This window comes from Myxocyprinus asiaticus, chromosome 2 (assembly GCF_019703515.2).
Source record: "Myxocyprinus asiaticus isolate MX2 ecotype Aquarium Trade chromosome 2, UBuf_Myxa_2, whole genome shotgun sequence".
Taxonomy (NCBI): Eukaryota; Metazoa; Chordata; class Actinopteri; order Cypriniformes; family Catostomidae; genus Myxocyprinus; species Myxocyprinus asiaticus.
Genome location: NC_059345.1, coordinates 50,285,978 through 50,310,925, shown reverse-complemented (window position 1 = coordinate 50,310,925; position 24,948 = coordinate 50,285,978). Strand labels below are relative to the sequence as shown.

The 24,948-nt window shown below is 38.6% G+C and overlaps 1 protein-coding gene across 4 annotated transcripts in view; it reads right to left on the bottom strand.

Moving 5' to 3' along the window:
* The window catches only part of LOC127452144 (N-acetyl-beta-glucosaminyl-glycoprotein 4-beta-N-acetylgalactosaminyltransferase 1-like), a 144,094-nt gene that overhangs the window by 92,708 nt on the left and 26,438 nt on the right, over nucleotides 1-24,948 (bottom strand). For all 4 annotated transcript variants that reach the window (XR_007899207.1, XM_051717382.1, XM_051717391.1 and 1 more), the window contains exon 3: nucleotides 928-1,040. Coding sequence is in view for 3 of the 4 variants with exons in the window: in XM_051717382.1 (XP_051573342.1) it covers nucleotides 928-1,040 (113 nt within the window). In the remaining variant the exon portion in view is untranslated. The remainder of the gene's footprint in view (nucleotides 1-927; nucleotides 1,041-24,948) is intronic.

The window sequence follows — 24,948 nt, the reverse complement described above, 5'->3', positions numbered from 1 at the left end:
GTTTTATAATGTTTTAAGGAGGTAGTTAAAGGCCAAAACCCAGTGATTCAGACAGAGGGCCAGAGACAGGGTGAAAAATTATCATATATTTCTAAATTATGACTGTTTTGGTGCAAACAACAACAACAAAACTTTACTAACATTATCACCAGACCTCAGGGAAGATAATAAAAAAAATTTTTTTTTTTTTTAAAAGAGTATGTTATGACCACTTTAAATTGCCTAATAATTGTAGGTAAGAAAGTGTTTATCTGAAACACTATTGGGCAAATTCTCCAAACAGTTGCACCACTTTTGGGTGCGATATTTCACTGGAAAACACAGCGACTTACTCACTAACCACATGCAATTCAGTTAAACCAGGTACAATCAGTGTTGAAATAACGCTGCATCTTAAGTACATTTAGTCATCGGGTGCATCTCAATCAGCTCTCTAGTTCAGTAGTTAGTGCACTAATCAGTGAGTCAGCCATTTCTAGGGCTGTCTAAACAGCAAAATCAATACACTGCACTGAAACGTTCTCTCCCTAAAAATTCCCAGAATGCACTATAAAAACCAGGGAGAATCGTTACTCACCATGTTCTTTTACCGGAAGTGTCATCATGTCTTCTGAAGTCTTTCAAGTCATTTGAGCCATAAGTCCAAATGTTCAGTGGATGAACACCCTTGACAGTGCCTGAATTCATGTTCATGATATTCTTATTCATGACATAGGGAGCTAGGGAGCGAGATGTTACGCACCCTTTGTCATTCTATTGAAAAAATGCCTCCTTTTAATGTATATTAGGCTCATTGTAGATTGCGCTTAATTCACATAACTCTGTGCTATTTGTCTGGCGCAATTAACATTTCGCTATTGTATCATGTTATAAAAAGGTGTTGATCATATTATAAAATAATCGTGTTATAAAATATGGCTTACTCACCCCCCAACCCTCCTCCTGACTGTCAACATCATCCTTGTGCTCAGAGGGGATGAGTGATGAGGGAGGGTGTTTCTTATGACTGGACCCCATCCCGTCTGCCTGCTTCTCCATATCTGTGGAAGAAAATGTAGAGAAAAATAATGATCATCGAGCAGCGCAGTTCTATGAAGAGACACACAATGCAGTGAAACCTTTTCCATTATAAAACATCTTTGAAGAAAAAAATATAGTACCAAACTCTGTGTGCAATGTTATCAAGTGCATTAATAAAGAGAATTAATAAAGCTAATAAAAATTATTTCATTTGTGCTTCCTCTATACTAAAAAAACAAGTTGAGAATTTGTATGTTTTTGTTTAGAAGACTCTTTTCTTTTGAAGAAATAATGTTTACATATTTTATGTTAAAATGATTATTATTGTTAATGATATACTTGAAAAATAAAAATAAAAATTGTAATGCACATTGATAATTGTGCATAAATTATGAACAAAGGTTTCATAGATTCTAAATAAAAACAAATGCTAAGAAAATGAAAGACAAAGAGAGATAACAAAAAAGGCTGAAATAAGAACCTGTACATCTAAGGCTCTCTATCCTGACAACAAAAAAAGGATAAGGCAGGGGAAAACTGTGAGACTGGATGGTATTTTTTTCATCCAAGGAGCAAGGTGCCTGTCCCACTGCATATGGCACTAACAAGATTAAAGGCTGGCAGATGGAAGACAGATAAACATCCTCTTTTGTCTAATTTCTTCCATTGAAAAACATTTCAGTGGCTAATGAGCGGTTGCACAAGTTTTGGTCTGGAGGCTAAAAGATTGTCAATGTCAGTGTCAGTGTTGTTGGGAACTGCTGAAAAGCCAATTGAGTAGGAAGACGGAAGAACATCAGCTTAGATGTTTCTCAACAAAGATGTCATGAAGGCATTTGGTTTCTCATAGACAGGAACATAACATATCTTTCTTTCCTGCTTCTTATGGGGTGGTGTTGGCATTGAGATTGCAAAACCGGGCTTATGGTCAAAAGGTTGGTAGTTTGATGCCACGAATCACAGTACCGCATCAAGTTCAACATAGAGACACACACTGCAATGTAAAGGCAACTACACATTTAGTCAAAACTGAGTTAAAGTATGACAAAAAAATTGGTCTCCTAGACCATAGTCTGTCCTGTGATAGACAAGTTTGGCTCAAATGCTCAAAAAAAATTTTTTTTTTAAAATTGCATTAACTACATATTCCACTCTACAACCAAAAATCCTTGTTGTCAGAGTTACAGCGTTTTGCCTTTGTGGGGAAGTGCAGACCAAGTCGATCCATTGAGGCTGTGCATTTTACCATATAATAAATATTTTTATTAAGTAAATAATTAATATATTGTCCTTGCATAACTTGTGTCCCAATGAGACAAGTAGCTTGTTGTACTACACTCCCGCTCTATTTGAAGTACAAAAGCCTGTGTTCAAGAATACTCCTCAGCAGACAGCGCAGTAGACTACAAAAAGCTCTGGTTGCTATTTTAATAAAACCCCTTGTTGATGAATGGAGAGTTAGGATCAATCTTGGTCTCTAAACAGAAGTTGTACAATCTCAAATTGCACCTCTTTAAGGTTAACGATGACTCGCTATTTTGGCCCTCAATTCAGAAGGAAGAGCATGTCTTTGTCAAGATTACCTTGGTGACCACTAGGGGTCAACATGTATGTTTATTGTTCCCTGCCTGCCTGTGTTTTGATTATGGATTTTTTAGGGGTTCAATCCCGAAGGGCTGAAACCCTTTTGTATTCGTCAGGATTTTTAAGGGTCCAAGCACCGAAGGTGCAGGAACCCTATTGTATTTTTTCCGATTTTCTTATTATTTTTCTTCTTATTATTATTTTTTTTCTGAAATTCTGCATGCACTGTCTTTGTCTAAGGTGCCATCAAGGTATATGAGCACAGTCGCAAATGTTTAAAAACATGGCCGCCAGCAGCCAATCAAATTTCAGCAGCTAATAACATCAAATCTGAATGGCTGGCCATTACGAAACTTGAGATGTTCATACACACTGTCAAAATGAGGCTGGGTACCAAGTTTTGTGAGAATCGGCCACAAGGTGGCACTATAACAAAAACATTTACATTTTTGCTAATTACTTTGTATCCGAGCACATTAAAATCAAAATGCTTTTTACCTGTAAATCCTTGCGTCAAGTCCTACAAAATGTATATCTCAGTTTTATTTCATTTTATAAAATGTTTCTGCCATTTTAATTTCCTGAAAACCCTACCTTTTTGAGCTCCTCTTAAGGTATTAATCAGATCTTCACCAAACTTGGCCCAGGTCAGCGCTAGACCATGCAGGCAAAAAATAATCAAAAGAATTTTGATCCATTAGATCGTCTAGAAGGTACAATCCGATATATTTGACTAGTGTGGCCCATTATGACTAATATTCCTGTATCTTGTGTGCACAAATGCCAAACTTCACAAAACTGTGTAAATATGGAAAACAGGACATTCTGAGGAATCATGCTAAATTTCATGGATTTATAATGAACGGGGGGCTAACAGCAAATTTTGAATAATCAGCCATTTATCTGACCAATGAAAGCTGTAATACTATTTTTTGTCCACCAGAGGGAGCCACAGGATAAGAAATCATTTTAAGTCTAAGGCTTTCATAGGTGTATGAATGCATATAAATTTATTTGAAGCAACGTGGTACACTGACAATGTCTTCTGACTTTTATAATATTAGTTTGCAAATAAATCTGTGATTTCCAAAATGATTCTAGATTATAGATAATCAAATGTCACCTTAATTTTTACATATCCTAAAAATATTGAAAAAATATTTGTCAAGTTGCCAGACATGATTAACTGTCACATTGTTCTAGGGATATGTTTACATATGTCTGGAATTATAGTATGTGTTTATTTTTCCACTATCCCCATTTCTGTCATGCGTAATTTCTACATGGCTGCGTCTGAAAACTGTAAAATGCTGCCTTAAAACCAGCCCAAAAGTGCCCCATAGGCATACTATGGCAAGGCCCTTGCCCATGAAAACAATTGTTTCCTACTATGACAAGACAATGAAATTTGTGGGATCATATCTCCCAATCAGAATTTTGTAGAGACATAGGGTTGGGCTCATTTCACTCGGGCTACCAATCAGTCTTTAAGTATCATCTTGGAAATGGCCCTAGCAACCACCCCCATAGACTTCCATTCAAAATGGCTCAGAAGGGTATCTTCAGAACAGAATTTTGTAGACACTTGGAGATTGGATCTTTTGAGTCAGGTTAGTAATTAGCCAATAAGAATCTCTCTGGTCATCATTGACTTCCATTCAAAAAGGCTGAGAGTGATGTCTTTGGATCAGAATGTCCTAGAGAAATGACAGTTGGCTTGTTTTACTTGGGTGAGCAATCATTCTTCAAGTATCATCATGGAAACTACTTAGCCATGCCCTAGCAACCATTTATAACACCCTAGTAACCAAACCCCATTGACTTCCATTCAAAATGCTTAGATATGCATCTCAGGATCAGAATGTCGTAGAGACTTCTGGTTTCATTCATTTGTCACAGGGTAGCAAGGAGCCTTTTGAGTATCACCTTGGTAACTGCCAAGCAACCAGATGGGGTTACCCTAGCAACGAAGTATCAAATCACATATCTCTGCACCAGAACATCATAGCGACATCTGGTTTCATTCATTTGTCTCAGGGTAGCAAGGAGGCTTTTGAGTATCACCTTGGTAGCTACTTAGCAACCAGATGCTGTTACCCCAGCAACTAAGTAACAAGACACATATCTTTTCACCAGAATATCATAGAAATGTCTGGTTTCATTAACTGGACTCAGTGTAGCAAGGAGCCTTTTGAGTATCACCTTGCTAACTGCCTAGCAACCAGCTGGGGTTACCCTAGCAACCAAGTGACAAATACATATCTCTGCACTAGAACATCGTAGACACTTCCAGTTTCTTTCATTTGACTCAGGGTAGGAAGGAGCCTTTGGCGTATCACCTTGGTAACTGCCTAGCAACCATATGGGGTTACCCTAGCAACCAAGTAACAAATCACATATCTCTGCACCAGAACCGTAGAGACTTTCAGTTTCGTTAATTTGTCTCAGGGTAGCAAGGAGCCTTTTGATTATCACTCTGGCAACTGTCTAGTTACCATTTGGGGTTACACTAGCAACCAAATAACAAATCACATTTTTCCTAATTTTCAACAAATTTAGTTTAGGCAGGATCTATTCTGTCAATTTGTATTATTTGTCATCCACTGGATCATTTCTGTCAATTCTGATTATTTTGGTTATTTCTTCACATGTGCTTGGACCCCGATGATTGCCACTTGCGGCTATATTTATTATTATTATTTTTATTATTCTGCCCTAAAACTGATCGTGCAGACCAAACCGTAAGTCGTAGAGAGCTGAAACTTTGAGGGAAGGTAGTACTACAGCGTATCAAAGTTTGGGCCTGATCGGCCTCAAGGTGGCGCTATAGTGATTCCTAAACCGTTTGTCACACACTCAAGTGTCTTAACATCGTTGGATTCCTTGACAAACAAAACATATATCTCCGATATAATTTCCATAATGAAAATTGTCGTGCTAATTTGCATAATTCGAAAAACCCACTTTTTCGAACTCCTTATGTTCATTTTTGCACGAAAATCGGTGTTTGTCTACTATGGACCCTCCTGACAAAAAGCTATCAAAAGAATTTTGTTACAAAATTTTGTTACAAAAAGTGTTACAAAGATATAAGCCAATGAATTGGTCAGGCGTCGTCCATTTTTTATGTATTGACCAATATCTACCAAATGAAAAGGCCATATGTTACGAAACTTGATATACATAGACAACAGGACATTCTGAGGATGCACGCAAAACTCCGCAACCGTAAGATCAATGAAGTTGAAAATTGGTATGCATCTTGTAGGGGCCAAAGGCTAACATATTCTACAATATCAGTCGGACATATAAAAAACATGGCCACCATCAGCCAATCAAATTTCAGCAGCTAATAACATAAAATCTGAATTCCCGACCATTACAAAACTTGAGATATTTGTAGACAGTGTCAGAATGAGGCTGTGTACCAAGTTCTATGAAAATCGGCCACAAGCTCTCTGAGTCTCCCTAGTGCCTTGCTCTCTGAGTCTCCCTAGTGCCTTGCTCTCTGAGCCCCCAGCTGCTCTGAACTCTGAGCTCTCTGAATCCCCAGCAGCTCTGAACTCTCAGCCCTCTGAGCCTTTCACGGTTCTGCCCTCCCAGCCTTCCATCGCTCTGCCCTCCGTGCCTTCCATGGCTCCGCCCTCCAAGCCTCCACCTCCTGCTGTTCTGCCTGATCTGCCTTGGTCTCCTGGCCGTCTGCCTGATCTGCTCTGGTCTCCTGGCCATCTGTTTGATCTGCTCTGGTCTCCTGGCCATCTGCCCTGGCCTCCTTGGTCTCCGGGCCATCAGCCTGATCAGCCCTGGTCTCCTTGGTCTTCTGAGCCTCCGCCTCCTGGGACTCCATTCCCTGAGACTACTGCGGCTCCGCCCCCTGAGCCTCAGCCTCCTGCGGCTCTGCCCCCTGGGCTTCTACCTCCTGCTCCTCCCAAGAAATTTTAGATGGGGGGCTCTGTCACGATTACCCTGGTGACCACCAGGGGTCACCATGTATGTTTATTGTTCCCTGCCTGTCTTGTGTTTTGATTATGGGTTTTGTAGTTCTTGTCATTGTCTGTTGTTTCATTGGTTCTTGTGATTATTAGTCCCAGGTGTTCCTTGCTTCATCATTGGCCCCTTGTGTATTTAATCCCTTGGTTTTCCTGTGTTCTTTGTCAGCTGTTTTCCATTTATGGTTGTAATGTTTGTTTTCTTGATTTCTAATGATTCCTGATTTTGCTTTGCGTACCTTCATTAAAAGCTGCATTTAAATCTTGAACTTTTGCTTCGCCTCATTGAACATTACGGTCTGCCAGACAGTATCACAATATTCTACACTGAGCTCTCATTTTACTTTCATCAAAAACATATCAAGCATTTTATATGCATCTAGGTCTTGCTATTCAAAAATTCAATATCTCTAAGACACGAACGAGTCTGTTTAAATCTACATTATAGGCCTGTGCAATCAATGCAGGTGAGTGTATTCAGCTCTAACCTGATATATCAAAGACTTTATTAAATCTTGAGTGCATCAGTCCCTGAATCTTTAAATTAATATATAAATAAAACATATAAATATTATAAAGATATAAATGTGTATCTTTGTGGCTCAGCAAAGCAGCGGAAAGTTTACCAAAAGTTTATTACAAACATAATATCCGTACAATAAGGCCATGTCTGAGCACTATGTTTCTAGCTGCTGACATCTGTCCAAAGTCTTTAAATTCTCAAGAACACTCTTAGCATTCAGAGAAGCGTTGTCTTCTCTTTGAAAGCAATGTTTAATCAAGGCAAACTACACCAAGAGAAAATCAAAACTGATGCTTCAGTTTCTTTAAGAGAGCTTACTTGAAGAAAACCTGTCCCACAGAGAAGGATGAAAGTATTTTAGACCTGAAGGCATCTATAATTTATTTTATTAAGTCTAGTATTAAGTAGTTAGTTGACAAATAACAAACAACCAGGGCCGTCACGATACTGAAATTTGGCTGACGATTAATTGTCAAACAAATAATTGGGATTATGACGATTAATTGTCTGTTTTAGGGCTTCCACAATTAATTGTCATATAAATTGTCATATTTCTTAAGGTGCATGTGTGGTTCATACAACTTAAGAAGTCATTTTTTTACATATTTTACTTGAAATATATAAATCAAATAATAAAATAGTGATATATCATTTGGAGGCTTTAAAAACTTATGAATGACATGAAATATAATGTTTTAAATATCAAAATATTTCTAAATACTTAAAATATGTCTCTCTTTTTGGTGAACTAGAGTTTTGGCCAATTTTACAATTACACTGTTGTTTTTGGAACTCTCTCTCTCTCTCTCTCTCTCTCTCTATATATATATATTATATTTATATTATACTGTATAATATTATATTATATTATGCAATAGTAAAATATTTCTGTCCTAATTTCTTTACATTCACAATTTATTTTAATGCTCTTTGATTAAACCCACAAGCCTTTATTTCTCATGAAGCAATACCTTTGAGATTTTGTTTCATCATTTTAACACTTCACAGCAGGGGTCTTAAACAATATTCAGGCCAAGGACCCCTTTGTATGTAGAGAGACGGAGCAGGAACCCCCGTTGCATATTGTCTGAAAATTGAGTGTTGCATTTTATGCCTATAAAAATGTGTATGGTACCATAATATTGTATATACATATTTTATGATGTTTACATTGCAAAGCCATTAAAATAATCATAAAATTAAGTATAGCAGAGGTCTGCAATGTTTTTGACATGAAGTGCTATTTTTAATTTTCCTTTTTAATCACTGTGCCACACCCCCTAAAAATAAAATAAAAATAGACAGATAAACAGACAGACAAACAGAAAGACAGACTGTCCATGCAGAATAAAAAAACCTTTATAAGGTTACTGATAGGCCTATACCTGGAGTCTTCATCTCATGTTAGTGATCGATTTTATACATACGTTTCAAAATTACAGTTAATTTCTGTAGGAGGAAAACGTTGTAATGAGGACAAAATGACTGTATGCACCTTTAATTATGTTGATTTGACAGTCACCGTCAGTGTAGCCTATGGCAGCTTGATAATCTCAGTGGTAACTAAATATTTAGACATATTACATATACAGTACATAGGTCTATACTGTATATTAAGTAAGTATAAGCTATTGTTCTGAAAGCAAAAAGAAACTAATAATACAAGAAACTGTAGGCTGACATTCGCACACCGTGAAAAATGCACAGCAGACGCGTTTACTTATGCAACCCTCTACTGCAGCGCTGCTTAACATGATATGCGTTGCTTAATGAGCGGCTCATAATGAGCATGGGTGATAGGCTAATTTCGTCATGTTCGGCGTTCCATTTAGTTCATAAAAAAATAAAACGGGATGCACGAATATAAGGAAAGATTACTGCAAGAGGAAGATTTGACATGTAGGTTCGAGGGGCTTCAGAATGTGTATGGACTAAAATACATACTCCTCCTTCGCCAGGGACGTGCGAGGTGATCGTTTTTGTTCCGCGACTACTACCGGGTCCTTGAATAACATATAACATGCACGTAAGGGCAGCCGGTGAAGTTTCTGGTGCCCCCTAGGGAGTTGGTGCCCTACACAGACTGCGTAAAATGCATATAGGGAGCGGCGGTACTGTCTCTCACTCGCATGCGAGTGATTATTACGAGTGCCGGTGGTGGATCAAACAGTAATTCGCGGACCCCCTGCAGCACCACCGTGGACCCCCTAGGGGTCGTGGACCCCCTGTTGATGACCCTTGCTCCACAGAAATAGAGTAAGCAGGTGCCTCCTCCTCTGTGTCACTGTGCATCGTTAACACTGTGTGTATGAACCTGCTATGACCATGAACATTTTCCATTACACGATCATTTAAAGTGAAGCCGGAGCGCTTTCCACTTACTATCAAAGTTCATATTTGTTTGTTTATATTTCCGCAGGAGTTTGGCACAAGCCTCTGCTGACGGAGCATGCATAAGAACTTCATGTGCTCTTCCGGACAGGAGCTGCTTTGGTTGACCTCAACTGAGTTCAACTGAATGATACACAAATGCGCCGTTGATGGCATTTATATATTCGCAAAAAATTTCGTTATTTGGGCATTAAAATGTGATTGGAATTTGAAGTGCACAATAATCACGGTTATTTCAAATAACTTTTCACAATGCATGTTGTTGATAAACTGAACCACATGCAAGTGATCCGTACTCAGACCCCCTCCCGAGGTCTTGGTTCGGTTCACTTTAAATGGATCTTGAGATTGTTTGGAGTGTTCAGATATGTGTCAAAAATACCGCAAACTGTGCTTAGACCCCTGAAACCAAATGTGAAAACACCCTGAGGCTGAAAGATAAATCTCACTTCTTGAATGTGAGCAGCTACAAAATGTAAAACACTACATAAGCCCCTTTCCCTTTCTAGATGAGAATTCTTAATAGGAACTGCTCACTCGAGAAGAATTTTCCCTCTTGCATTCGCACGTTGGGCAATTCCACGAAAATGTCAACCATACCATGGAAAAATGCCGATTTCAATCTTATTTCAATTCATCATGCAGCCTTGAAGGTTTATTATAACATAATATAATATGCCTCAGAGGTCAAAGTTTTCCCTCATGATGTAAGTGCTGCTTTCACAACTGTCACGTCCGTAACGAAGAGATGTCATGTCTGTAACGCTGGTTTTTCCCCCATTTATGTGAAAATGATAATGAATAAAAAATAAATAGGATTTAAGAGGATGCAAGAATAAATATGTTCTTATGAGTGCCAACCCTTCTACATTCTGTGGCTAGTATTATTTTTGGATTGTACATTTCAATTCGCAGTGTTTTTACAAAGTGTGCAGTCTCCTGGGGCCTGGGTAGCTCAGTGGTAAAATACGCTGGCTACCACCCCTGGAGTTCGTTAGTTCACTAGTTCGAATCCCAGGGCATGCTCAGTGACTCCAGCCAGGTCTCCTAAGCAACCAAATTGGCCCGGTTGCTAGGGAGGGTAGATTCACATGGGGTAACCTCCTTGTGGTCGCTATAATGTGGTTTGTTCTCGGTGGGGCGCATGATGAGTTGAGCGTGGATGCCACGGTGGATGGCGTGAAGCCTCCACAGGCACTATGTCTCCATGGCAACATGCTCAACAAGCCACATGATAAGATGCGCAGGTTGATGGTCTCAGAAGCAGAGGCAACTGAGATTCGTCTTCCGCCACCTGGATTGAGGCGAATCACTACACCGCCACAAGGACTTAGAGCTCACTGGGAATTGGGCATTCCAAATTGGGTGAAAAAGGGGAAAAATCAAAAAAAAAAAAAAAAGAAAACTTGTGTGGTCTCCCAAAAGCTTGTGTCCATTTTTGTCACTTCTGTAACGCAAGCTCATTTCTCGATCTCAACTGGAAAAATACTTCTCCAGACTGAACATTTTCTGATGTCTGGACTCTATCTTCAGGGGACTATGATTATACATAAAAAATGTTTGATATACTGGTAATGAGTACTTTATATATGAAGTTACATTTCACATTTTCAATGAAAATGTCATATCCATAATGCTGGAATTGCCCATACACAAAAGGAACCCCAGTATTCACGTCACCTAGTGTCGACCATTTTATTTCCGATTTAAAAGCAACAACAACTAAATCAATGCCAATGGAGAACGGCATTGGAGCTACATTTTTGTTAGGGCTGTTTTAGATAGATTGGGTCTTCAGGTTACAGTCTTCACACTGGCCGTGTGAGCCGCACATTGCTGAAGCCTCAGAGAGAGGAAAGATGAATGGAGCATAAATGGAGACTGGAAGTGTCTTCTAGGCACAAACCAAGTCATCCGAGTTTCCTTGTAACCATCAGAATATCTAATATTAGCACAGATGGGGAAAATAAGACAAATTATAAGACATAATAAGACATATTTCACCTTGATCCATTTCTTGTAATAACCTTGTCTCCTGATATGGCTGTGATCAGGGACTGCATGTTCATTTCTTCCTACTGATTCACAGAGAAATATAAAAATCCAGCACGCTTCCACCAATAATATGCCTTTTTTTTTAGGACAGATGGCAGAAGCGAAGGCTTGATTTGTCAAGCGGAGGGAACATTTCACCAGGTTTGTTAACAAAAAAAGACAGGTGAGGAGAGAAGAAAGGTGTTTGCAATGACAAAACAGGGCTGTTGAGCTCTTTGTCTGTTTATGGAAGCACACTCTCCTCAGAGTGAGTGAGTATGAGTTTGCTGTCACGGATTAAGCTGAATTAAAAAGATTTGAAAAAGAAAAATGCCATCATTTGAGACATTTGTTCTGGGGCAAGGCTTAAGATGCATCAGGTAAAGTTAAATTTATTTAGATGGAGGTTTTTGCGAGTGGTGCTGTTGTCCAAAGGGTAAAAGAGTGTCTATAGCTGCAGGACAGGAAACTAGACAATTGAGTTTTAGCAGGCATTTTATCTTCTGCATCATGAAACCCACACTCAGACATGCACAAGCAGTCTTCATTCCCAGCAGCACAGTGGGCTTTCACAGCAGAGGCAGAAGAGCAATCAGCAGTGGTGGGAGCATTCATGCCTGAATCTGCCAAAACATCAATTCCATGCACACTAAGACAAAAACAGTATGTTTTAATAATGACAATAGTTGCTTACCATTACCTACTTAGTGTTTTACAGACATACAAAAATGAATGCAAACAAATAAACTGATACTGTTTCTCCAAAAGAGCAAAAACTCTAAAACATCCTCCATACAGTGTTAATCTTGTCAACAAAATCACTGACGAAAATGTTCAAAGTAATAAAATCCTTTGTCAACGTTAAAAATATGAGGTGAAAAATATGATTTATGATGATAATTAACAATTTTATTAACCCTTTAAGCTCTGAGAATGTTTTTACAGATGTCCTGTTTCAGTGGCATATCCAAAATTAAAGGCTTATAACAAAAAAACAAAAAAATAAAAAACAAGGAGAGTCAAGTGTTTGGTATCATCATAAAGAAAACTTTTAATTTTTTTTAATGATTATAGAAATTACATTCTGAGAATCTCAGCCTAAGAAACTGCTGAAGAAAAAAAAAAATTCACTATTTTTCTCATTTGACATCATATATCTCAGGGTGTAAATAAGGTGGCTCTGAAAAACTGCTTTTGTTTAGTTCCCAATCATGTCAACTGCAGCTGAGAATTTTTTTGTTTTGATACAACAAAGCAATCAAAAGTTATAGCATTAAAAACATAATTTAGCATAGTGTCCAAAAACATCTCCAAGTGTCCAAAAGCTTCTCTAAATAAATAAAACATAATAATTGTACATAAGAACTACTTACACATGCAAACACAACAATGATTAAAGGTTTGCGCAGCATGCAGACATGATTTTAGTAATGAGATTTCACAGAATGAGTGCAGTTTGACATTGAGTCTGTGTCATTTACTTGGCGCCATCTCCTAGTGGCCATTTGTAACATTGTGCTTCATGTGGATTATCTAATGATGTATGCATCCAATTACCTTATGTGTGGGTGTCACCGGTCATACTCTACCTGCCCAGAGTGGGATTCAAACCGGCAATCCTCTACATGAGAGTCGGACACACTAGCAAGGAGGCTATAAAGCCATGGCCTCTAGCTCTGGTCCCTAGTTCATCTCTTAAGGCCAGGAGAGTAAGGTTTACACACTGCACAGCTATCAAGTACCAGATGGCTACCGTTACACTCATCCCCCTAAACCTCACTCCCATCCGGATCATGGCACCAGTGTCACCGGTCATACTCGACCCACCCTGAGCGGGAATCGAACCGGTGATCCCCGGCATGGGAGTCAGACGTGATAGCAAGGAGGCTATAAAGCCATGGCCTCTAGCCTCGGTCGCTAGTGCATCTCTTAAGGCCAGGAGAGTGAGGTTTACACACTGCACAAATATCACGTACCAGCTGGCTACCATTACATGGGCTCGTTTGAAAGATAATCACCTCCTCTTAAGTTATGATACATGATATTTTATGTTCCGTTTATTTTTCATCAAGTTACAAGCAAAAATGCGGCAAATAATCAACACCTGTTCACATGAAACAAATGTCAAAGACATTTATTTAGCTATTACTCGCTATACTTTTGACACATATGACACAAGGCTATTTAATCAGTTTGATGTGTTTGCTGTTTGCAATGCAAATCAGTAAATGTACAGTGCAAATGTATAGTGCACATTTTTTTATCCATTTTAAAATGTAACACTTTTGATTTTAATTGAGAGACGCAGCTTCTTAGAGAGAGTTTTTGAGTGATTAATAGTCAGCATAGTAAAACCCTTTGCAAGAACTTTTGTCTCTTTAATGCTTTAAGTTTAGTCCATTTATACACCTCTGCTGTTACAGCCATCAAAGTGCTGCATCAATAACATATACAAGACAATCACTGTCGGACGTTAAATCCTCTGCCGTGAGTAAAACTGCTTGAAAAATTGTTGCAGTAAAATATGTTTAAAATGCTTGATGTCATGAAATAGATGTGTACCCGTGTTGAGACTCCCAAGCTCTCAGTTAACATTGAAGCGCATCATTCTGTGTCCTTATGCACATAAGTGGCTTTGTGCCATTTTTTTATTTTTTATTATTGCTATTATTTCAGGAGCTCAGGTTGTACAGTTGTAAAGTTTTTTTTGTATGTGGCCTCTTTTATATGTTTGGTAATTTTTTTCTAAATGTTTGAATATTTAATTAAAGTTTGGTCATACAGTTTGACACACATTTTTGTCATTTTGCACATTATCATCAACTAAATGATTTTTTTTCATGGACTAAAATTATGTGCCATTTTAGTCAGAGTAAAATTAGACTGAAATTAATGAAATTGACATGGACAAAATATTTACTAATTTTAAAGGACATTTTCGACAAAAGACTAAAACTTTGAAACAAAAAACTGCCTCCATACTCTTTCATTCAACTAGAAATTTGTTTGAAGACAGAACATACTGATGTGTTCCTAATTGAAACGCAAACAAAGAGGTTAAAAGTTTATAATTAGTATTGACCTTTGCAGTGTTATTTTGGCTTTTTTCCATTATGTCTTTCCACAAATCGCTGAATCCTGAGGCATATTAGGGCAACACTCTAGAGCTGCAAAATATTCCACTGAAATGCCTGCTTCCAAAACCCCCTTGATCTGTCACAGCAATTCTACAGACACTTCAGAGTTTGAGAATCAGCAAAACCTCATATGTGGAGCTTTAAATAGCTTTAACAGCTATGACAGAGAAGCAAGTCCAGCTTTTAGGCTTCACTACACACAGGTAATTGAAAACTAATCTATCAGTGCAGCATAAGCAGCAAGACCTCCTAGTACTTTAGAATTACAGATTTGGAACTGCAAAAATGATTCTGCAATTGTTCAAAAGAGTATCTGCAAGTGAAGAGGTAACCCTCAAATCCTCCAAGGCCTGTTTCAGTTAGGTCTAGGCCTACATTACCTTGCACTTGTAAACAGTTTAAATGTTTAAGCACAAACTGGCTTGTGTATTTATTAGAAAGGCTTGGGTATTTACGTAATAATGAGCTGCAGTGCAATTCTAACTCTAATTAGTACATGCAGTATATGCACAAGTCAAATATCCAGGCAACCTTTCTCATTAATCTCTATGCAAATGAATCCAATTTAACAGTGTAATCTGGCCAAGTTTCAAAGCTTCTACTTTAAGTTAACAGCTGCGTTTGTCTCCAAAATATAAGCTTCATTATTTTCTGCAGTAACTGGAATTTGGGTTGGTAACTGCATTCTAGCACGTAGCATCTGCTGCACAAACTACTGATTACTGTCTTATTTTTCCCAAATGAAAGTCGATATGGCCTCATTGACAGCAGAACATGAGCTACTGAAGCAGAACAGACTCTCCACTAAAGCAGATTTTATGGCTAAAAACATTTTAATATACTGTGCAAGTATTATCCTACAGTACATTATAAAGACATGTATTTTAAAGAGTTTAAAGAGAAAAATGAAAATTCTGACATCATTTCCACATCCTCATGTTGTGCCAAACCTGTATGACTTTCATTCATCCATGGAACACTAAAGGAGATGTTAGGCATGAACTTCAGGGACTGACAATCTCAGTGAACATTCACTTTAACTGAATATTTTTTCCAAACCAACATGGGGGTGAGTAAATGCATTTAAAGGCATACCATTATAGAAACATTTGCCACTAGATAAACACATGGACATTCTATGTAGCAGATCAGGAGACACATTAGAGGTCTAAAATATGGAAAATGTATTGCAGGAGAAAGAGGCAAATCCAGCAAGAGATACAGAACAGATTCCACCAGACAGGTTTTGACACCTGCTGTCTGCTCTGAGATCAGTCTGTCTGATCCATGTCTATCTGATGAAGTGACAGCACATAGAGCACCTACATCACGCCACCCGCTCATATACAAGACAGCTCTTTAACAATACAGACGCTATAAAAAGATCAATCCATCCAGCTTACTGCAGCATGGTGATGGCAATGATTTAATGATTTCCTGTGTTTTATGCTGTCTTGAGGTGTGAGATAACTGATAGAAATGGAAATTAAAGTCTAATATGGTTTATTTAAATGATGTGTCAAATGTGCTTAAAATAATATGCAGTGATTTCACTGACATATTTGCTCCTAATACAAACGGTGTTAAGGGAATGATGTCAGGATTTATTATCAGTCAGGGGAATAGAGCAGAAACTCAATGTCAGTCTGTAACAAGCTTTCCTTGATTACCTTTGACTTAAAGATAATATTCATTACATTCATATTTACATTTTTTGTTTAAGTTGCACTGGCCTGTGAGGCAGTCATCTTAGACTTACTAACACCTAGTGGCGTGGATGCAGTATTATGCATAAGCAATAGTATATGGTTTACGATGCTACTGTAGAAATCCACGTTTTACAGTCAGCCATGATTAATTAGTAGTTTTCTGTTGGTCATATAATCTTAATGCAGTCCTCAAGGCAACCCAGCTCCATTTAAAATAAAACTAGGGATGCACCTATATGAAATGTTTTTGCCGATACCAATTTTAAAAGAAAATTATAGGTCGTTACTGATAAGGATATCAATATATTGAAACATACCTTATTTTGTCATCAGGTCACTGTTTTACTTTACTAGGAATTATGTTTTAAAAATTTATAAAGAGGTACAAAAGCGTTTTTATTGTTCTAACACAAAATAATTTCCAATGAACACAAATTTTTAAAAGAGTCACAATGAAAGATAAATAGAAGACAAAAAGATACAAAAGATACAATAAATAACTAAATATGATAACATGATGATTGATATGAATTTTATACTTCTAAAACATTTTTGCTCTTCTGTTCTTGCAGTTCAAAACAACAGAACACACATTTTACATGTATGTGGTATATATGATGGAACATTACAAATTCATACTATGCATTTTTGGGTAATTCCACAGAAATGTCAACCACATCATGGAAGAATAAAGACTTTTAACCAAAAGAACAAAACCCCCTTTTAAATTCTGTATTACAGTGGTATAATGGAAAATGGATATTGTTGTACAGACTGCTAGAGGGTGCTGCATGCTCACAAAGCGCTGAATGCCTTTTTTCAGGTTTAGTAACCACGCAAGGCCATATTGCGATTTCAATCCTTATTCAATCAATCGTGCAGCATTAATGGATATCATAGCGATGTCTCAGAAGTCAAAGTCTGCTGGTTTCAAAGCATTTTAGATGGTTTCCCTCATTATTTATCCTGTATGTAAGTGCCGCTTTCACAACCGTCACATCTATTTATGGCGGTTTTTCCACATTAACTTGAAAATAAGAAAGATTAAAATGGAATATTACATGTTCTTAGGAGGGCCAACACTTCTACATTTTGTGCATTTGAATTCACAGAGTTTTTACAAAGTATGTTACTGATTAATTATAAATAAACCATGGCTGTTTCTCAATGTCTGTTCTTTTTGCATTCTTACATTCTTGTGGACTAGTTTGCCAATATCACCCACCTCCAAAAAAGAAAATAGTAAAGAGGTTGTTGAATCTACATATCTCAGCACATCTCAAAACTCGCATAGATGCACTTTACGACCTCATGTCTATATATATTTAAGCAATATCACATGAGCAAGAGTGCGATATGGCCCTACATATCACAGCAGTGCTGATTTAGGGCCATATAACACGATTGCGAGTGTGATATTGCTTATATACAACAGTTCAATGAACAAGTAAATAAAAAATAAAAAAATTAGGAAAAACTGAGTACAGTTATAAAAAAAACGCATTACTACTTTCTTAAGCGGCGGATCAGAATCTGCCATTGATGGTTCAAACCAAATGATGTGTCCAAGCCTTCGATAGTAATTCAAAAATGTCACTTCAGAAATAGTATCAGGGCTTATGCTGTTTCTAGCAAGTTATTGGATAAACAAGGATGGATGTGGATGTGTGTGTGTGTGTGTGTGTGTGTGTGTGTGAGTGAGAGAGAGAGAGAGAGAGAGAGAGAGAGAGAGAGAGAGAGAGAGAGAGAGAGATTGAGCATGTGCGATCACCTGTTATCACTCCCAAGCAGAGATGCTGTTAGCTTTCTGAAGACCAGCTTTCTCAGTGGAAAAATAGCCGTCCAAGCAGGGGTATTTCTCCCTATTTCGTGGCAGCTGGTGCACAAAAGTCTTTCACTATAGAAACCGCAATGTCCTCCACCATTTTATACAGCACGTCCTCTCCAATGTGGAAAGTCTGGTAAGAGGTAAGCGCCTTGAGTTGTGTAATTAATCAGTCTGTTGTGTCTCTCAGCCGTAATGCTGAAGTTGTTAGTTTAAAGCCGTTTGAATCTATTTTCTAGCTTTAGTAGTATAGTAGTAATACGAGCGTCATGGAGCGCTGTTGTATGTAAACACTGGCTGATGCGGATTCACTTCACGTCACCTAACTGGCTCATATTACACACAAAAATGATCTTTTGCCACCACCTGCTGGCTAACATATGTAATGTAAAAAAAAAATACATGTAAAAAGAGACACATACAGTAGCTCTTAACACATATGCACTGCTCTTACACTTTAGTTTAGAACAGCACAAACACAAGCGGAGTGATATACACAGTGAAGCGTCCAAGTGCTGATGGAACGTCTCTCATCCAATCAGATTCAAGGACCGGAACTAACTGTTGTGTGTGTGTGTGTGTATATATATATATATATATATATATAAACACACACACACACACACTACCGGCCAAATGTTTTGAAACAATTACTCATTCTTTATTATAATTTATTTCACATTTTAGAATAATAGTATAGTCATCAAAACTATGGAATAACATAAATGGAACTATGGGAGTTATATTGTGACTAAACAAAATCCAAAATAAATCAAAACTGAGTTATATTTGAGCATCTTCAAAGTAGTCACCCTTTGCCTAGAATTTGCAGACATGTACTCTTGACATTTTCTCAACCAACTTCTTGAGGTATCACCCTGGGATGCTTTTTAAACAGTATTGAAGGAGTTCCCATCTATGTTGGGCACTTATTGGCTGCTTTTCTTTATTATTTGGTCCAAGTCATCAAAGTTTTTTTTATTACATTTTAGTTTTATAATTAAATAAATTAATATGGTGGCACAATTATATTTTTGTCTACAAAACTAATTTCAAACATTTAAGCATACGCCTTCAGATCAAAAGATTGTTAAGATCATGAGAAACATTTCAGTCAAGTGTTTCAAAACTTTTGACCGGTAGTGTGTGTGTGTGTGTCTTGTCATCGTCGCCCCACCTCTTAGGCCGTCCTTCAGCCAGGCTCACAACGGAAGTGGGCTGGAGCGTGAAGAGGTGCATAGTTAATAAGCCTGATTTCAGGGGCCTGGATAGCTCAGTGGTAAAGACGCTGGCTACCACCCCTGGAGTTCACTGATCCCAGGGCATGCTGAGTGACTCCAGTCAGGTCTCCTAAGCAACCAAATTGGCCCGGTTGCTAGGGAGGGTAGAGTCCTCACATGGGGTAACCTTCTTGTGATCGCTATAATGTGGTTCACTCTCGGTGGGGCGTGTGGAGAGTTGTGCGTGGATGCCGTGGTTGATGGCGTGAAGCCTCCACACACGCTATATCTCCGCAGTAACGTACACTATATTGCCAAAAGTATTCGCTCACCCATCCAAATAATTGAATTCAGGTGTTCCAATCATTTCCATGGCCACAGGTGTATAAAATGAAGCACCTAGGCATGCAGACTGCTTCTACAAACATTTGTGAAAGAATGGGCCGCTCTCAGGAGCTCAGTGAATTCCAGCGTGGTACTGTGATAGGATGCCACCTGTGCAACAAGTCCAGTCGTGAAATTTCCTCGCTACTAAATATTCCACAGTCAACTGTCAGTGGTATTATAACAAAGTGGAAGCGATTGGGAATGACAGCAACTCAGCCACGAAGTGGTAGGCCACGTAAAATGACAGAGCGGGGTCAGCGGATGCTGAGGCGCATAGTGTGCAGAGGTCGCCAACTTTCTGCAGAGTCAATCGCTACAGACCTCCAAAGTTCATGTGGCCTTCAGATTAGCTCAAGAACAGTGCATAGAGAGCTTCATGGAATGGGTTTCCATGGCCGAGCGGCTGCATCCAAGCCATACATCACCAAGTGCAATGCAAAGCGTCGGATGCAGTGGTGTAAAGTACGCCGCCACTGGACTCTAGAGCAGTGGAGACGCGTTCTCTGGAGTGACGAATCACGCTTCTCCATCTGGCAATCTGATGGATGAGTCTGGGTTTGGCGGTTGCCAGGAGAACGGTACTTGTCTGACTGCATTGTGCCAACTGTGAAGTTTGGTGGATTATGGTGTGGGGTTGTTTTTCAGGAGCTGGGCTTGGCCCCTTAGTTCCAGTGAAAGGAACTCTGAATGCTTCAGCATACCAAGAGATTTTGGACAATTCCATGCTCCCAACTTTGTGGGAACAGTTTGGGGATGGCCCCTTCCTGTTCCAACATGACTGCGCACCAGTGCACAAAGCAAGGTCCATAAAGACATGGATGAGCGAGTTTGGTGTGGAAGAACTTGACTGGCCTGCACAGAGTCCTGACCTCAACCCGATAGAGCACCTTTGGGATGAATTAGAGCGAAGACTGCGAGCCAGGCCTTCTCGTCCAACATCAGTGTCTGACCTCACAAATGCGCTTCTGGAAGAATGGTCAAAAATTCCCATAAACACACTCCTAAACCTTGTGGAAAGCCTTCCCAGAAGAGTTGAAGCTGTTATAGCTGCAAAGGGTGGGCCGACGTCATATTAAACCCTATGGATTAAGAATGGGATGTCACTTAAGTTCATATGCGTCTAAAGGTAGATGAGCGAATACTTTTGGCAATATAGTGTACGTGCTATATCTCCGCAGTAACATGCTCAACAAGCCTTGTGATAAGATGCACGGATTGACGGTCTCAGATGCGGAGGCAGCTGAGATTCGTCCTCCACCACCCGGATTGAGGCGAGTCACTACACCACGAGGACTCAGAGCACATTGGGAATTGGGCATTCCAAATTGGGAGAAAAAGGGGAGAAATTAAAAAATAAGCCTCATTTTGACAGTGGTAGATGAAGCACACCCATGGCCGCTGCCACCAGTATTGCAATGGCAATACTACTTTTAGTTTAAGTATTGCCCGGCTATACTACTTTTCAACTTCATTAACCTGCATTTTTAGCTCAGGTAGTTCAATATGGAATCACATATGTGATCCAGTCTTGACTTTACCTTTCGAGTTGTGATTGGAATCGTTGCGATTGGTCAAAATCAATTGGCTGCCCTGCTGCTTAACTGAATGTGCTTCAGAGCGGCTGTATTTCACGCCGAGGTGCGAAGCATGAGTAACAAATGTTAGAGGAAATAAATAGCTATCTGTAATACATACTGATTATTTGTTTATAGTGTATTCTAGATATAGAGACAGAAATGTGTCAACCACAAGAAATTTTCGTGTATCCTTGCTATTGAGGTGATGCAAAGTGCCGCCGTTTGGTACACTCTAAAAAAAAATGCTGGGTTATTTTTCTACCCAAAAACTGGGTTGAGGCTGTTGGGTTGATTTGACCTAATCTGGGTTGGAAAACGTTTTAAACCTGTAACCCAGCACTGCTGGGTTGGGAAAGCGGACGTGAAAAAAAAACCATATATGTCGTACATCCTCAAGTACAGTTTAAAATCTTTGTGAAGGCCGATGGAGAGAAAGAGTGGCAACGCTGGAAAATGGAAGATGTAAGCTGTAAGTCATTAATTTATTGGTTTATTTTGTAATTTTTTAACATATGAAGAAGAAATAATTAGAGACGGACAGTTGAATTACTTAAAGTTAATGCACATTCTGAGGTGATAATGCGGCACGAAGTGGCCGTTACGCCTAAAGCCTGGTTTACGCTCGCCGCGTCAGCGAGTTTGCGTGCCACAAAAATGACATCATCGCGGCATTGGCGAAAGTGCGCTTTGACTTCAGTAGACCACAGTTTTGTTTTATTCAATATTAAGGCACCAGACATATACATGTATCAAGCCTTTAAAATGTTAATAAAATATTTATTGACCTTACTCCTATAAATGTATACATGTATATAGATATGCAACAATATTAAACATTTTTCACACAAACTATTCAAAACTATTTTAATCTAAAGAGCAATGCTACAGTCTCTGTGACATTTAGTGTGTAGAAGGCACCTCTAATATATTTTATGCTTATAAAATGTACATTGAAATGCTTACATTCATGCTTACATTCACATAAACTCTAATAGAAATGCTAACTTGCAGTGTAGTGACTGAGCAGTAAATTTGCCTAATTCACTAAACATGAGCAAAACAAATGTGTGTGTAAATGCATGCTTATGTAAATTGTCCCATTTAAATAAATGCCACAATTTACACAACAATTGTTTTACTAATGATTTGCACACAATTTTGTTCTGCTCGTGTTGCATGAATAAGGCAAATGTACTTAATTTTCATTAAACTGTGTTATTTTTTATGCCCTCAATGTTTTTTTTTGTTGTTTTTTTTGGCAATGTAAGTCTTAAAAACCTTTGTAATAAAAAGCAACAAACTTCTATTTCTATTTATGAAAGATTCGTTATACATAAGATGAAATGGTCAGAAAATAAACCTAATTTTAATGTATTTCTGATAGAACGGCAATGTTATTATAAGATGGTAAAGCTTTGTAAAAACAATAAAGCAAAAATATTTGTTAAAATGTTGATGATTTATCTAACTTAACAGATTAATTATCTTTTTCTTTTGAAACCCCTCTTTTGCTTATTTTATTACTATTATTAACCTACTTTATTGTGTTATACGCGAACTGTTCCCTCAGTTACAAAAAGTAGGATATGCACTGCCTCGCGAATTGGGGCAGTGTTGCCAACTTAGTGACTTTGTCGCTAGATTTAGTGACTTTTCAGACCTCTTTAGCGACTTTTATTCAAAAAAGTGCCTAGCGACAAATCTAGCGACTTTTTGTGATTGATAGATATAGGGAATTAATAGGGTATTACAGTATGTACTGTAAGCACAGAGAAGCAAACACACATAAAGGGCGGACACTATGCAAAATGCAAATGAGACGCGATGACGTCACAAATATGCTAATTAGCGTATGACGTCATCTAGCGACATTTAGCAACTTTTCGAGCAGGCTTTAGCTACTTTCCATTGAAACTTGTTGGCAACACTGAATTGGGGTCTAGCGAAGTCAAAGCGCACTTCTGCCAACTCCGCGATGACATCATTTTTGTCGCACACAACCGAGTATAAACCAGGCTTCAGATGTGCATTAACTCCCAAAACTTCAATGGTTTGGATTCAGTTATTCCGCTGATACCACAGTTACCACATATATAATACATAACACATAACAACCACATATACATTTGTGCGTCTCAACGCATTTTCAGGTTTTCAGCTTGTGTTTATAACTATTCACTGAATAACCTGTACCGAGTGGTGCTGTTTTACAGATGCTGCGTGAAATTTAAAACCTCTGTGAAGACTGAAGAGCGCGAGAGATGATGCTGGAGACATGTAAGTCTTTTGACGAAATTTGACGATGGACCAACGCATATATATAATGCACAGAAGGGTTACGCAGTTTATTGGTGCTTACAAAGTATCGCAATACCAAAAAAACATTTAACGGTACAATATTGTAATGATGGCACCGGGCTCTCCCTCACCGTCAGTCACTCGCTCTCACTCGCCTGCGGTTTAATCACTCACACCTGCAGCTCATCTTCACCTAGTTTGAACAGGCACTTAAGCCGCACTCTCACCCTCAATCAGCGTTTAGCCTTATTGTAGGCATCATGGACACTCCCTCGGCTCTGACAATGTGACTTTCAACATCTCTGCAATTCGTCTACCTGTGCTTCGACGCCCTGTTCAGTGTCTCAAGATAAGTGACTTTGTACATACCGAGTGTATGGCATGCCGGCTTTACTAGTATTCGCCCCACTTGTGTGTTGATGAACTGCTTGCTCTTACAAGATTAACGACTAACATGAAGCCTGAGTGATTCCTACATTTTTACATTTTATGAATGACTCTTGTTACTTCCTGGTTACACTTCACCCAGCTGTCTATGTGTCTATGCTGGATATGTGACTTTGTTTACATTGTGTGAACCTCAAGCCTTGTAATTTATACCAACCTCCCCGTTGAAATTAGTAACTCCCTTTATGCCAGCTTGAAGCTTAAGTTCTGTTTTCGGCAAGTGCCGCGTTTTGTGTTTCTCTTGTGGATCCGTGCCCACTACCATTGCCCTGTGTTTGACCTAAGTCTATTGTCAAAGACTTTATTCCTATCCTGTGATTCCCTGTATACACAACTTACCTGTTTCTCCTGAGTTTCCTTTAAATAAACTCCCGCATTTGGGTTCATCACAACTCCCGCGTTGGTGTTGTTACAGATATCATCTTTTGCTAATTTTGGTACCATATTATAGTATGCTGTCATTAACAAAATGATATGAGATGTGACAAATTTTAGATGAAATCAATGACAATTTGAAAATAAAATAAAAAAACCTCTGGATATGGCCTCGTGATCATTAAACAGCAGAAGGATTTAATTAAATGATATACAGAATGAACAAGAGGTGCCACTTGCTCCGTCATATGATTCCTAACACAAACCGACACATGGGCACACACACTCACACAAACTCAACACACACTGCTAGTGATTAATTTTCATGCAGTGTGTTTAGAGTATAAACGGCTGTTAACACTTAAATGAACTCCTCGGGTGCAGCTCAGAGATTTCAGCTCGAGAGTCGCAACAGAAGTATAGCAGCATTAA